At 53.8% G+C, this 15,275-nt stretch overlaps 1 protein-coding gene across 4 annotated transcripts in view; it reads left to right on the top strand.

Moving 5' to 3' along the window:
* Positions 1-15,275, top strand: part of KSR1 (kinase suppressor of ras 1) — a 164,672-nt gene that overhangs the window by 126,170 nt on the left and 23,227 nt on the right. For 2 of the 4 annotated variants that reach the window (XM_070390393.1, XM_070390392.1), the window contains exons 6-13: positions 661-721; positions 4,272-4,355; positions 6,335-6,396; positions 6,505-6,611; positions 8,723-8,891; positions 10,835-10,876; positions 13,525-13,579; positions 14,629-14,677. In XM_070390393.1, the coding sequence (XP_070246494.1) occupies positions 661-721; positions 4,272-4,355; positions 6,335-6,396; positions 6,505-6,611; positions 8,723-8,891; positions 10,835-10,876; positions 13,525-13,579; positions 14,629-14,677 (629 nt within the window). Of the gene's footprint in view, positions 1-568; positions 722-4,271; positions 4,356-6,334; positions 6,397-6,504; positions 6,612-8,722; positions 8,892-10,834; positions 10,877-13,524; positions 13,580-14,628; positions 14,678-15,275 lie in introns of those variants that run through there. The other 2 variants (XM_070390390.1, XM_070390391.1) reach the window with 2 other exon arrangements.

The following is a 15,275-nucleotide window of genomic DNA, read 5'->3' as shown; positions in this document are numbered from 1 at the left end:
CATGCAAAGCTCAAGGCCTGAGACTTCCCCTGAGGCTCAGACTGAGTGCCTGGCTGGGTCTGGGTCACATGGGAACGGGTGAAGCTTCACCTCATCTTCTCTCTACCTGCTGGGATCCGGCAGTGGTGGCTCTCAGAGCAAAATACCCAAAGTGCTTCTGCCTGGAGAGCTGGGTGTGCTGCATGGCCACCAGCCTCACCTCCTCCTCCAAGGGTCAGGCACCTTCTACCAGCGTAACAAGAATTGGTGACCTGTGGCTGCCTCCACGAGGATGTGCAGGAGGTGGGGGGAGTTGAGCCGCTGTCCTCACCTTGGCTTTGCCTTCTGCCTCACAAGCCTGTCTTCCCCCAAAGCTAGAAATCTCCCAGGGGCTATTTCTGAACTGTCTGCAGAGGCTAGGTGGTAGCATCTGTTGGGGGATGGGGGTAACTGCACTGGCCCCGCTTTGGTCTCGCCTGGCCATCCCTGTGTTGATTAGAGGCAGGCTCAGGAAAATGGCCCTCTGCCATGTAGTTGGTTTTGCCCCGCCCACCCCCCAACCATGTGGTTGGTCTCCACCCCACCCCCCAGCCTGTGATCTCTGAGACAGCAGGTCCCAGGTACACTCCGTCCAGGTAGGAAGGACCCCTCAGCCTGCCGACCTGGCCTCTCTCCCTGCAGATCTCCCTCACGGATCCCCGCAGATGGTACGAAGGGACATCGGGCTCTCTGTGACACACAGGTAGGCCTGGCCGGGCTGGGGTGGGGAGGAGGCACAGAGCTGGGCTGGGACCTGTGTAGGCTGAGCCCCGCTGGGGGGTCACTCTGCATCGCTGGAGCTCTGTCCTGACCCTGTCTCTCAGGGCTCTTTGTGTGTCTGTCAGTCCATTCTGTGGTCTGTCTGTCCATTCCTCTGTGGACATGGCACCCGCCTGGAGCCCTTGCCTGTCACCAGCAGCCCTTTTGGACTTGCTGGCCCTCCCCTGCCCCTCCTCAAGTCTCCTCCCTCTGCTGAGGGAAAACACAGGTCCCAGGAGAAACGGAGCTGAGAGCATCGCCCTGGGTCCAGCATGACATCACTTCCATGGACATAACTGGCCACACATCAGAGCCCCTGGAGCTTGATGAAACACCAGGTTCCATCTGTAAGGTGCTTGGCTTGCCAGTCAGGATTCTAGCAACTTCCGGAGACTGATGCTTATGCAGCTGTGTGGCTGGTGAGGGCCCATGACATGGACCACGCAGAGGCCTCAGCCTCAATGCTCATGAGGCTGGTGTGTGCTGCCAACAGCAGGTCTGAGCAGCATCTTGTCTCCCCACTGACGGCCAGCAATACAGTCCTTTGGGATCCCCGCCCTCTGGCCACCCCATTAAACAAGTTGTGAACATGGCTGGGCATGCTCATCAAGAGCCTTGCAACTTGCCAGGGCCTTTGGTTTCCCTGGAGTGTGTGCTGAACTCTGGCCTGTGCGGAAGGCCAGCCCCGAATCCTCGCCCCATGAGACAGGCTTGGCTCTGAGGGGTTGAGTAGTTTGCCTGAGGTCTCACGGCCACTGAGACATTCTTAAAACCGTTGGCTGGCGCCCAGGCACTTCTGTCCCAAGCCTTGGCAGGGCCCAGATGCCCGTCCCCAAGATGCTCGGGGAGGAGAGTCCCTGGCACCAGGAGAAGCCATTTGAGTGAGGGTCTTGAGGGCCTCCCTCAAGCACACCCAGTGCCATCTTCCCTGCCAGTAACCCCTCCCAGCCTCAGTTTCCCTCTCTGTGATTGGAACTTGCTGCCAGTCCTGTCGGGAGGATAAAAGGGGGTGACATGCGTGTGAGCCTCATGCATCCAGTGCTGGGAAGCACTTGGTGTTTAACCCCTGGCTCTGGCCTGAGACAGGCTGACTTAGGTAAGTAAGGGACACCAGGATCAGCAGGTTGCTCTGTTTCCTTTTTGTCTTGGCTGCACCTGGTCTCACGGAGTATTTGAGGCCGTGCCGGCTAGACCCTGGGCAGCAGCATCCATCCTGTCTGGCATCTCCAAGTGGCCCTGCCCACCCAGGCTCTGGTCTTGGGTATGGGACATCATGGTCACACTCTCTTGGATTTTTAAATTCATGATCCAAGCCTCTCTCAGCAAGAAGTTCTGAAGCATTTTGGTCTAATCATAGGGGAAAAAATATTTTATGATGCTTACTCCACACCCCCAAACCTCCCTAGTGCCTGCCCCTTCTCTGGCCGAGCCCCCAACTCTCATTTCAACCTGTTTTCGGGATTTTCTAGTGGAGGCCATCTCGAGTACCACTGAGCTGCTCGCCTAACCCCCTTGTTGACAGGAGATTAAAGGCCAGAGAGACTGTGTGGATCCCAGAGAGGCCGAATCAGAGCTCCTTAAAAGGCATTCCAGGGACTCCCTGGTGGCCCAGTGGCAAGAATCTACCTTGCAATGCAGCGGACATGGGTTCAATCCCTGGCTGGGGAACTGAGACCCCACATTCCGTGGGGCAACTAAGCCTGAAACTGCTAAAGCCACTCAAGAGAGTCTGTGCTGCAACGAAAGATCCGAACGATGCAACAAGGACCCGACACGGCCAGATAAATACATGAATTAATATTAAAAAAAAGTCATTCCAAGGGGGTGGCTGCCTTTCTCCTAGGCCTGGAGGCTCCCATCTTGGCTCGTAGAAGCAGCGACGTTCACGCCCACAGTCCAGGCCCTGCACATTACACGGCACACGTGATTCTCCTCAAGCCCTGTGAGGGGAGAGTGTCGGCCTCATTTCCAAAGACTTGGACCCATCCCACAGCCAGCAGTTGTCAGGATTCAAACCCGGTGTGGTCTGACCCCAAAGCCCAGGCTCTTTCCCTCATTTTCCATCCCCGTGCTCTCTCTTACAGAGCCGTGCTCTGAGTTCAGAGACCTGGGCTCTGCCCCCGCTGCACAGCAGCCCAACCGTGTGGCCTTGGGAAAGTCACCTAAGCTTTCTGAGCTGGTTTGCTTGCCTGTGTGCTAAGAATCCCTGACCTGCCGAACTTCCTGGGGTGGTCACTCCCAGGAGTGAGCTAATGTTTGTGGATACGTTACAAACTGTTGCCCAAGTCCTGTTGCTATTTGTTCTGTCCTTACTATGATATCCTATGCTTTTAAAAATCTAGTCCTCCAAAACTGTGAGTTCTTTCTGCTCTGAGGCTCCCCATCCTGTGCACAGACCTTGGACTTTTTCTCTGGGAGGCCACCACCCACTCCATCCCCACCCTTCTTTTCAGTATATCTTTTGTGGATTGTTAAAACATTGAGTTTGGATTGAAATGCATTTATAATGCAAACCTCCAGAGGATGTGTATTTATGAGAAAAGTCCCCTCCCGCTGCTGTCATCATCCCCCCAACCCCCGCCACGGGCAATCTTGGCCGTCTTCTATGTGTCCCCCGGAGATATTTTTGTACAATCAAATACATATGTAAATTCTTCCACCTCCCTTTTTATTTTCACAAAAATATTGCATATATTATACACACTGTTCTATACTTTGCTTTTTTCTTTTAAAATTGAGGCGTAATTTATATGGAGCTAAGTACACAAATGCTTAACATATGTGTACACCCACGTATACCACCCATACGAAGATTCAGAACGTCCCCACCCCAGAAGTTCTCTTTGGCTCTTCTTAGTCCATAGTGCTACCTTCCAGAGATGCTATTCCCTTCTGTCATCATAGATTAGATTTCCCTGTACTTGAACTTCAAATAAATGGAGTCATGTAGCGTTGTACCTTCCTTTTTTCACTGACAGTGTAATTTAGTGATCATGCCCCGTTTGCATAAAAAGAGCTTCCTTACTTTATTTTCCGACTGTTTGGTGCTCAGTTGTGTGCATGGACCATACTTTATACAGTCAGTCACCTGTACACCTATACAAACAACATAGCTTGTTTCTAGTCTCTTCTGCCACAAACATGCTGCAGTGAGTACCCTGTCAGTGCATCATTTGACACCCGCGGGAGTGTCTGTTGGATGGATTCCTGGGACTGGAAGCGCTCCATGGGTGCACTTGTAATTTTGATTGCTTTTGCCAATTTGTCTGCCAGAGAGCTGGCATCAGTGACCAGATCAGCTTTGGCAATGAAGACTTTGTGGCCGAGAAATCTGAAGGCCTGAGGAAAGCAGGGGTCCTGGATGTCCCTGCCCTCCACTTGAGAGGGCGCCCGGGTGTCTGGGGTGGAACCAGTTTTTCTGGTTTCCCTGTGGCTTGGTGGGGATGCGTCTCCATCCTGGCCCCTCTGAGCATTTTCACATGTCCACCCTACAGGTTCTCCACCAAGTCCTGGCTGTCGCAGGTCTGCCACGTGTGCCAGAAGAGCATGATGTTTGGAGTGAAGTGCAAGCATTGCAGGTAATAAGCGGGGTGGGGCAGAGGTGGGAGAGGGCACCAGCTCCATACTTTCAGTTCAGTAAGTCTTGCCACTTGGTTCTTGGCCTCAGGTCAAATCACAGTTCAAAGGAACTCGTTTGAGAGTTCCAAAATCTATGTGTAATCTCAGCACATCAGGGAGTGATCAGCCCTCTCTAGGAAGAATAAGGAAGCATCAGGCAAAGCATTGTTAGAAGAAGGGACTGTTTGAGGTGGGCTTTGAAAGATGAATAGAAGTTTACCAGGTGGACTAAGGAGGTAACACAATTCCGGGTCAAGAAAGCACCTTGTATAAAGGCAGACAGGAATGGCAGGACTTTTTGGGAAACTGTAAGGAGTTTCTGAAGTTTAAGGTTAGCACATAAGGAATCGGGAAATGGGGCCAGGGAATAGTAAATACGGAGAAGTGGCTTGTGGTGTTTAGAGAAGAAAATGAAGGAAGAATGTAGATTCTATATAAATTCAATCCTTTTCCTACTGTTGAGGTTTCTGGTGAGACAGAAGAGCAAGGATAGTGAAGAGTAGGGTGAGCAGAGTCTGTTCCCTGCTATCGAGCTACTCCCACTTACCAGGATGGACCTGAAGCCTGTTGCCAGTCCACTTTGTCCTTGCATTGCTGTGTGACCCGAAGCAAGGTGCTTGCCCTTTCTGGGCCTCATTTTTGGCTTCCAGGTCTCTCTGTGCAATCAGGATTACTCTCAAAATCAGAGCTAGAGTGTGTAGTAAAAGCATTTGGGCTCCCGCCAGACTGTAGGTGATAGGTCTCATGTGCGTCTATTGGATAAATTGTGGTTAGGAGAGAACCACAGGAAAACGCGAAGGAGATGTCAGACCTTTCTCACCAGTCTAGGTGTTTGGTGGCTCCTGGCCATTTGGCTTTAAATCAGGGGCCTCCAACTCCTATTCAAGTAATGCCTTTCATGCAGAGAGCACAGGATAACCTCTGAACCCCAAGCTCTGCTGTAGTTGCAGTGTGAAGTTGGAGGACCCCAACTGTCAGCCCATTTGATCGATGAGAACCCTGAGGAGGGTTCAGCAGGCAGAACCAAACCAAGAATCCCAATCCAGCTCTTTCCATTGCCTTGGCTCTGATCCTCAGACAGCGTGGCCTATGCAGGAAGGTAGCAGGAGAGGCCTCCCTGGGATCCTTGGAAATGGAAATATTTTCCTTCTAATTCATCTCTTTCAAGTTCAGATTTGTCTCAAGCTTTCTGAACGTGGGTAGAGGGTCTCCTTTTCTTTAGAAAAGATGACCTGCTGCTGCTGCTAAGTTGCTTCAGTCGTGTCCAATTCTGTGTGACCCCATAGACGGCAGCCCACCAGGCTCCCCTGTCCCTGGGATTCTCCAGGCAAGAACACTGGAGTGGGTTGCCATTTCCTTCTCCAATGCATGAAAGTGAAAAGTGAAAGTGAAGTTGCTCAGTCGTGTCCGACTCTTAGCGACCCCATGGACTGCAGCCCACCAGGCTCCTCCGTCCATGGGATTCTCCAGGCAAGAGTACTGGAGTGGGGTGCCCTACAGGATGTTAAAATAGGTGAAATTAGACTTGTTTGCACCTAGATGGGTGGCATGGGGTGGGATGTAGGTGAGAGATACAAGAGGAAGGGGAACATTGGTTGATTCAGGTTGATTCATGTTCATGTATGGCAGAAACCAATGCAACATTGTAAAGCAATGATCCTCCAATTAAAAATAAATTAAAAAAAAAAAAACCTGCTTTGCTGTGAAGATGAGGCAGATGACAGCAGGGACATGGCCGTGCTCAATGGATACCAGCTGCTAGTACTATTAACACGAGATGCTCTCCACTCTAAAGCTAATGTTTGTTGAGACATTAGTGGGAATTGAGGCAGTCAGGGTTGAGTGTTGTACAGAACTGCCAGGCAGTGCTTCCGAGCCCGTGTGTGTGTCCTGGGGCCCATGTGGCCCCTCCGTGCACTGACCCTGCCTTCTCCACCAGGTTGAAGTGTCATAACAAGTGTACAAAAGAAGCCCCTGCCTGTAGAATATCCTTCCTTCCACGTGAGTTTCCTGCCCTTCTCTGCTCTATCTTTGGGATTTGGGGTGCATCTTTCTTGATCCTGTTCGCTGCTGATGGTTACAACCACCCCCCACCTCCTTTTTAAACAGTACCCAAGCTTCGGAGGACAGAATCCGTGCCCTCGGACATCAACAATCCAGTGGACAGAGCCGCTGAACCCCATTTTGGAACCCTCCCCAAAGCACTGACAAAGAAGGTACCATGTCAGGAGAACCCTCGCCCAGGGTCCCTTTCTGTGACACACGCCCAGGGTGGCCGGCCAGAAGGAAGTGTGATGCTGCAACCCGGTTGCATGGCCGGAGGGTAGCCTGCGGGGATCTCATGTTTAGCCACTGCGTAGGTTTCACATTTGTGTGCAAATCATAGTTATGTGGCAGTACCCACCTGCCGCGGTTTTTAATTAATTGATTTTTGGCTGCAGCGGGTCTGCATTGCAATGCGAAGACTATCTCAAGTTGCTGCGAGCCCGGGCCACTCTGAGGTTGTGGAGTGTGCTCAGGCTTCTCGTTGTGGGGCTTCTCTTGTTTCAGAGCAGGGGCTCTAGCACTCGCGGGCTTCAGTTGTCGTAGCGCCCTCCCCCATTTTGAACCACTGTTTCCTGAGTACTTCAGCATCAGAAACGGAACTTTCTCCATTGATAACTCATCTGATCCCCACAGTGGTTCTAAAAGTCACATGCTGATGGCACCACCCTTTTTTTTTTTTTTTGGCTACACTGTGACTTGTGGGATCTCCGTTCCCCAACCGGGGATCGAACCTGTGCCCTCGACAGTGAAAGTACAGAGTCCTAACCACTGGACCACCAGGGATTTTGTATCACTTCCATTTTAGAGATGAAGAAACTGCCTGCAAGGTTCCCTGTGGGTGAGAGGCAGGCCCGGAGCGCGTGGGTGCTGTGGAGGGCAGGGCTGTGGGGTCGTGCTCCAGCCGGGCCCCTGACGCCTGCCTTGGCAGCAAGGAAATGTGTCTATTGAACGCTGAGCGAATGAGCGACCCCGTGAGGCAGCAGCTGATGCCCCGCTTATGTAGACAACATACCGTGTGGCTGAGAAGCGTGGGCCAATTCGTCCAGGGTCACACAGGCGCTGACTCTGGGCTGGGGTTCAGCCTGCCTCAAACAAACCCCCTGCCCTTGCTGGCCTGGCCTGATCAGGATGGGGGGTCTGGGACGTGGTGTGTGAGGGGGCAGAGTGGGGGCACAGGGGTGCAGCCCCCTCCCCCTTTAGCTTGGCAGCAGATGGTGTTGGCTGTCACTGGACAGTGAGACCCACTGCGTGGCTTTGATGGTTTCCAGAATCCCCCCTGCATCCCAGAGCTTTGAGGGCCTGCCAGAGAAACCGGTTCAGCTTAGCTTTTAACCCAGGTTAGCCCCAACTTTTTTTGAACAGAACTGCCTGCCCCACCGGCTGAGGAACTGGCATTTGGTCTAGGAGACACTGGTCAGGCCCATGATCCCCCAGGCATGGACTCGGTTCCCCCTGGGACCCTCCCTCAGGGGTCCTCTGGCCTTGCTGGGGTCCACACCACTGATGGCCCGGCTGGCAGATCCACCTGCTGAGTGGCGGGAGCACTTATTAGGCACCCACTGTGTGTACGCCCAGTCACTCAGTCATGTCTGACCGTTTGCAAACCCCATGGAGTGTAGCTCACCGGTCTCCTCTGTCCATGGGATTTTCCAGGCAAGAATCCTGGAGTGGGTTGCCATTTCCTCCTCCAGGGGATCTTCCTGACCCAGGGATTGAACTGTATCTCCTACACTGGCAGGCAGATTCTTTTACCACTGAGTCATCTGGAAGCCCCACCCACTGTGAACCACCCACTAAAATAAATACTTGTCAGAGGCTGAATTTACTTCATTAAAGGACCCTACTCTGTGGTCAGCCAAGAGCTAGGCCCTGGGTGTGTGACAAGATGTGGCTCTTGCTTTCCTGGGACTCACACAGTGTGGTGGAGACAGTCTTCAGAAAACCACCCCTGCAGCTGGCAAATTGTAGTTCAGGTGCCCTGATGAAAAGTTCTCAGGGCCCTGGTAGGATAAAAGGGGGGTGGGGGGAGCCTGGCTCCCACCAGGGCTGGGGGAGGACTTCTGGGAGGAAAGGATGTTTGAACTGAAATCAGAAAGGTGAGAGGAGCCCTCCAGGGGTCAGGTGTTGAGGTGCAGGTCTCCCTGTGCCGTCCTTCCCTCTAACGTTATACCCATAAATGCCAGAACACCCTGGCTCACCTCCTCCCTTTTAGGTGGGGAGGGGTGGGCGGGCAGGCTGGGCTGGGTGGTCCCTGCCACTCCCCGTGTCTCTGGTCCTGCAGGAGCATCCTCCAGCCATGAACCACCTGGACTCCAGCAGCAACCCATCCTCCACTACATCCTCCACGCCCTCCTCACCCGCGCCCTTCCCAGCGTCGTCCAACCCATCCAGTGCCACCACGCCCCCCAACCCCTCACCTGGCCAGCGGGATGGCAGGTTCAACTTCCCAGGTACCACACCTTGGGGCTTTCTTGGGCCTGAGGGATGGGGTTGCATGTCCCTTCTCTGCTCATCCTGGCTGACTCAAGGCTAAACCGTCTCCACCGCTAAGAGCAGTAGCTGGACACTCAGTGTATCACCATATTTAAACCTGCTATGATTGTACCCATTTTACAGATGGGACACTGAGGTTCAGAGGGAGTAAGTGGCTTGCCCCAAGCTGTAAGCAGCAGAGCCGGGCTCAAAGCCAAGTCTGTCTGATGCAAAGCCTGGGTAATCCCCAGGCTGCCCTCCTGTGTGTGGGATGGCTTCTCGGGGGCATTGTTCACTCACTCGGGGCTTCTGGGCTCCTGAGAAGCAGGGCAGGCAGCAATGAGACCTGGGGCAAGCCCAGAAGGCCAGAGCAAAGGAATCCGGGGCTCTGTGGCTTACCTGCTCTGGGTCTGGACGAGCTGCTTAAGGGGGCACTTCTGTTCCCTTTTCTATAAAACAAGAGATCAGGTGAGGCTGGAGTTAGGTTATCCCCACTGTGTGAGTGAGGCCTCAGAGTCCACCCAGGGGTGTGTGCCAGAGCCGAGCCGACCTCTGACCACAGCCCCGGCTACCCTGGGTCTATAGGGACAGGGCTTCTGCCACTCGGCCGGGCCTGGAGTGTCCCACCTCCTCAGGGAGCAGAACAAAGCCCACTGGCCCCCTTCAGGACTGAGCCCCAGTCCTGGCCTCCCAGGCAGCCCCTCGAAACCGGTCTCGGCCCTCAGCGTGTTTTAAGCTCAGGGAAGGAGGGCAGCTCCAGTTCACTCCGGGCCCAGCCAGGCTGGCTGCCAGCTTCACCCTGTGGACTCCAGGCCTGGCCCCACCTGTCACCGGTCCCCAGGGCTCCAGGCCGAGGAGGACAAAGGCATGGCTTTTCCTGTGCCAGGGGATCCCTGGCTGGGCAACCTCACTAGCCTCATCTCCCCAGGGTCCCAGGGACTTCTTTTGGGGGGTGGTGGTGAGATTTTTTAGGACTCTTTCTTCTTTTTTGCCTTAACATGCATGTGGCTGGCTATCTCCTGACACTAATGCATCGTTCCAAGCCCGCGCCTCCCTCCTCCGACCCAGCAATGGCCACGTGATTACACTCCTCTGTTCTGCTCTGTCATTGTGATGCTCTGAAACCGGGCCTTTTGCTGAACCTCCTAGTCTGAAAGGAAAGAAAAGGCTTTTTCTGAAAGGAGGGGCCTGTTTGAAAAACAAGAGTCACTGAAAAAGTCCTTTGTGTGACATCAGCCAGAGCTTCTTAGCTTCCCTGATGTCCCAGGCTGGGCCCGCATTGTACCCTGCACGGAGCCCTCTCTCTCTGGTCATGGGCTGGGCTGGGCTGGCAGTTAACGTGGCATGGGACCTCCTCCTAGTCCACCCACTCCATACTGTGAGGGAGCACTTCCGTGTGTATCTGAGGCTAACCTTGGAGAAGGGTTATTTTTTGGATGGTAATATTGAGCGGCAGAAGCCTCGGTACCTCCAGGTGTGAACGTGGGCTGGTGGATTTTCCCTTCTCCTGCACACAGCGTTGTCCAGTGTTCTCAGAATCTTGGGTTTTTCTCCCCATTATATTTTGCCCTCCTGGGCTCAGGCACAGTTCACAGAAGGGAAGGGGGCCCAGCAGATGAACGGAATTGGCCAGGGCTCTTCAGCAGGGTGGCTCCCAAGACTGGGTCTCTGAACCCCTGTCCTCCAGTGCAAGACCCCTTACTCCCGGGGGCTCCTGCGGACACCCACTTTTTCCCAGCTCTTTTCCTCCTTCCTGCATGGAGCGCCCCATCCTGGCCAGGCCCACCTGGGACAGGGCAGGTGGGGCAGGGGTGCCCCAGCCCTATAACCAGCCCCTCTCCCCCAAGCCCCTGCCTCTGTTTCCTCTCCCCATGCTGCATTTGCTATTCTGTGTGTGACTCACCTCCTCTTCTGTTTAAAGCTGCCTACTTCATTCATCATAGACAGCAGTTTATCTTCCCAGGTGAGTCCTTTGCATGGTTCCACTAACTGTCCCTTGCCGTGACCCCCTCTGTCCAGCCCTCTCCCTGAGGACCTGTGTTTCACACCCATCTGCTTTGAGAGCTGACTGTCTGTTGAGGGTGGGTAAGGGGGCAGAGTGAGTAACCTTGAAGCTGGCCCTTCACAGGGGCAGTGCATTACCGCGAGGACCCTTGGCATCCACCCTCCCCCGCCTCTTTGCAGAGACTGCAGGCGACTTGTCCAGGGTCACAGCCAGAAAGTGGCAGAAATCCAGTTTGCAGAATAAGGGGAGAGGACCTTTTGCTGATGCCTTTTGAGCATCTGACAAGTCATCTTCTACATAATGGCAAGGAAACTGCTACCCTTTCTTCAAGAAGGGGATGCCAGTTTGGGAAGGTCTGCAGACTTCATTTATTTGGCGGGTCTCTCGTTCCAGAGCCTTGCCGCACAGCGCCATCTGCTGGCCGTTGTTGGAAATGCCTGCCGTGCAGAAAGCTGAAAGAAAACTTTGTTGATTTAATTAATTTCCTTCCACAGAAATTGTTTTGCACATCTACTATGTGCCGGCCTTTGCATGTGACCATATTCCTGCCCCTAAGGAGTTTATACTCTTTAGTACTTATTTCTCTAATTGGAGGTGACAAGCAATAGTATAAGTAATCTGTGACTTTAATTCTGAGTTTAGTCATATGAAGGTTCTGTGTGTTTTTGATGAAAACTGTAGTTAATTGTTTTTCCCTGGATTAAACAGGCCTGTCTTGAAGTCATGGTATTTTGGTAATTGCAGGCCTTTCTATTCCCCATCCCAGCTCCATTAGGGGAGTGACTAAGAGCATTTGTTAGCTCCTATAGGTGGTTTCTCAGGCTGTGCAGGCTGGTTGGGGGTAGGGCCAGGCTCCCTGAGCTGCCTCTGTGGTTTCACACCCATTTTTTTCTGTGGCTCCCCTCCAAGAGCCTGCCTGGTTACTGCTCTAGGGTGGCATACAGGGGAGTACCCTTGAAAGCTTTGGGAGAACGTGGCTTTTTTTCTAGTAGGGTCCATCTTGCTCTGAAGATGTCAGGGGGGAGAGGAAGGAAATATAGTTCCATTAAAACAGATACGGACACATTTGGAGCAGAATACAAATTACACTCTTAATGTTTAAGGACAAGTGTGAAGCTTCAGAGGCATTTTGCCGCCCCCCAACCTGAGGTGCTGTTTCTCCCCAGACTCCCATCTACCCTGTGTCACCCTATATCTGTGCGTGTGTTTTTCTTCTATGGAAACATTTGAGCAGTGTTGGGTGGGTAGAAACATCAGACTGCCTTTGACGGTCTGCAGACGCAAGGTAGTGGTGTCTGGGGGAGCCTTGGCAGACTTCCGGGTTTAGGATTCCCCAGAAATTGCACACAGGATGTTGGGTACATGTGTGCATTTCTCTGATAAGAAGGTCCACGGCCTCTATCAGACTCTCCCAAGCCTGTGAGGTTCAAGAAATGTTGAGAGGGCTTCCCCAGGCGGTAAAGAATCTGCCTGCCAATGCAGGAGATGCTGGTTTGATCCCTGGGTCGATAAGATCCTCTGGAGGAGGAAATAGCAATCCACTTCACTATTCTTGCCTGGGAAATCCCATGGACAGAAGAGCTGGTGGGCTGCAGTGCATGAGGTCGCAAAGAGTTAGACACGACTGAACACACAGGCAGAAATGTCGAGAAAGCTTCAGGAATAGCCTTGCGGAGAGCGCAGAGGGAGGTGAGGGAGATTTGCTGGCTGATGGGAATTCTCTTTGTTCCAGCAGACAGGGAGAGGCCCTGATTAGCTCCAACCACCGCCACCTCCAATCTCTTCTTTTGCTGCAAAAGGGGGTGAGGGGCCCAACCAGCCCTGAGGCAGCCAGCCTCTCTGAGCACGTTGAGAAGGGACCAGAGAGAACAGAAAGCAGCCAGCAGCAGGAGCAGCCATGGGGAGGGGGGAGAGTTGGCCTGTGCCACATTGGCTCCACCCTGGGGTGACCATCTGTCCAGTATTCCCCGGATGGGGGGCTTTTGGTGCTGAAACTGGGAAAGCCACCGACTCAGGCGTCAGTGCCAACTTCTTGATCCCAGGGTCCCTGATGCGTGGACTGTGCATTTCTGTCTCCGCAGAGTGCTGCTCCACCAGCCACCAAAGCTGGAAGCTGAGGTGATGGGGCCTCTGGCTCCCATCCGAAGTGCCCGGCATCCGTGCCAGGCACCCGGTGTCGCTAACGAGCCACCTGTGAGTCTGGCTTTTGGCCTCTTCTGGCCCAAGGGTCTTGCCGCAGTCAAGGGTTGTTGCAGCCAGCAGCCCCTGCCTCAGAGGCGAGGAGGAGGGTCCAGCCCACAGGTCCAGTCAATAGGGGCCCAGTTGCTTTTACCACTTGCTTGTAGGGGGCCTCAGGGCGATGGTGGCAACTGAGAAGTCTCAGCTTCCACCCCGCCTGGAGTCCCTGCCCAGGGCAGAGCCGTGTGGGAAAACCGAGTGCCGCGGAGGCTGCGTCTGTGCTCTGATTTAGGGAAAGCACATGGAAGTGGCCCTGAGAGCCCGCATGCGACCCATGCAGGGGCCGCTGGGGAAGCACCTCTGCCCTGTGTCTCCGGGGGTAGTGGGAACGGGTCTCATGCCTCGTATTTTTTTTCCGTTTTCTCCAGACATTTCGGCATTTCCACAGGCAGCGCCGTTCACCGATGGAGCGGACAGTTCCCGGTAGGCGCTTTTTCTTCCTTGGGGACTTGTTAAAGCTGGACCCACATCCCTGACCACCTCCTTCATCTACCTTTATTAATACTGTTTTTAACATTTTATTTTATATTGGAGTATGGACGATGAACAGTGTTGTGATAGTTTCAGGTGGACAGCGATGGGACTCAGCCATACATATTGCGTTTATCCATTCTCCGCGCCCCAAACTCCCCTCCCATCCAGGCTGCCACATAACCCTGAGCAGAGTTCCCTGAGCTCTATAGCAGGACCATGTTCTACCTCCACATTTAAATCTCTGACCCTCTAATTTCAGACCTTACCATGGACCTGGGCAGCCAGATGGAGCACTCCTTGGGCTAATTCTCCCTGTGATCCAGTTAACTCAGCCACAGGGTTTTATTTGCCTCCTATCACTGCAGTCAGCGTGGGGTGGGGCTGCCTGTGCAACGGAGCTGTCTAGAGACCCAGGAGGGCTGGGCGAAGGCACCCAGCCTTAGAGAAACCTAATAATTCAGCTCCTGTTCTTGATGCTCCTTGGGCGTCAAGGAGCCCTTTCTCGGTCAGGCCACGCCGAGCACCTGACTCACCTTGTTTGGTCGAGTTCTCAGCCAGGTGTAAAGTAGGTGTCATCCTTGACATCCAGATGAGGGGATCAGCTCAGAGAGGTTAAGAAATTGCATTAAGTCACACAGCTAGGGAGTAACGGAAGCAGTCCTGAAGTAGAATTCCAAATCCTGTGCCCGTGCTCGGAACCCCATACTAGTTGTCAGATTTGAAAGGTCCCTGATGGTCACTGTCCACCCTTAAGCCCCCACCACCCTCAAGTTCAGCCTGGGGAAGGCCAAGGCCGGAGAAGGGAAGTGGGGTCTGGCCTTCGGCCTGCTGTGTGTTTCCACAGCATCCAGACCGCCTTCCCCGTGACCAAGTGGGTCAAAGGAAGGGTCCAGGCCTGGCACCCCTTTCTCAGACCTCGCGTGGGGAGTCCCCTGCCCAGCTGGGAGCCGAGTGGCCCAGCCTCGGGGTCTCCTTGACAAACCCTGCTTTACTCTTAGGCTTGACGACCAGCCAAAAGCAGATGTGTTGGAAGATCATGAAGTGGAGGTGAGTGATGGTAACCCGTGAGCCGTAGATGGGGCATCTCTTTCCTCTCTCCCCGGCTCAGTGCGTGGAGGTGTCTGGGAGCGTGTGGGCACCCGGCTCTGGTGGGGGCTATCCCAGGTGCCCACCTGCTGCACCAGACGCAGGCAGTGTGCAAGGCAGCGAGAGCAGTGAGGGGTGCCACGAAGCAAGCTTCCTTTTGCTTTTCTGTTTTTTGAGGCTAAAGTTAGCTCTTTATTCCTGTGGTTTCCACCTCCAGCCGAGAGGCCTGGGCCCCAGCCCAGGAGACTTTCCCTCAGTCTGGGGTGGGGCCAGGCAGTTGGATGTTATCAAATATTCCTGGGTGATTTTGATTGTAGCTGGGGCCAAGGACTGCTGCTTTGACCTTTGAACCAGTGTCACCCGAGCCTGGCAAGTGTGGTGGCTTATGAGCCTCAGCAGACTGATTTACTCTTGCCCAGAGGAGTCACAGGCTTCCCAGGGGTGCTAGTGGGAAAGACTCCACCTGCCAAAGCAGGAGATGCAAGTGACATGGGTTTGATCCTGGGTCGGGAAGATCCTATGGAGTAGAAAATGCTGGAAAATTCCATGGGCAAAGGAG

The sequence above is a fragment of the Bos mutus genome, chromosome 19 (assembly GCF_027580195.1).
Source record: "Bos mutus isolate GX-2022 chromosome 19, NWIPB_WYAK_1.1, whole genome shotgun sequence".
NCBI lineage: Eukaryota > Metazoa > Chordata > Mammalia > Artiodactyla > Bovidae > Bos > Bos mutus.
This window is presented reverse-complemented; position numbering and strand designations above follow the sequence as displayed.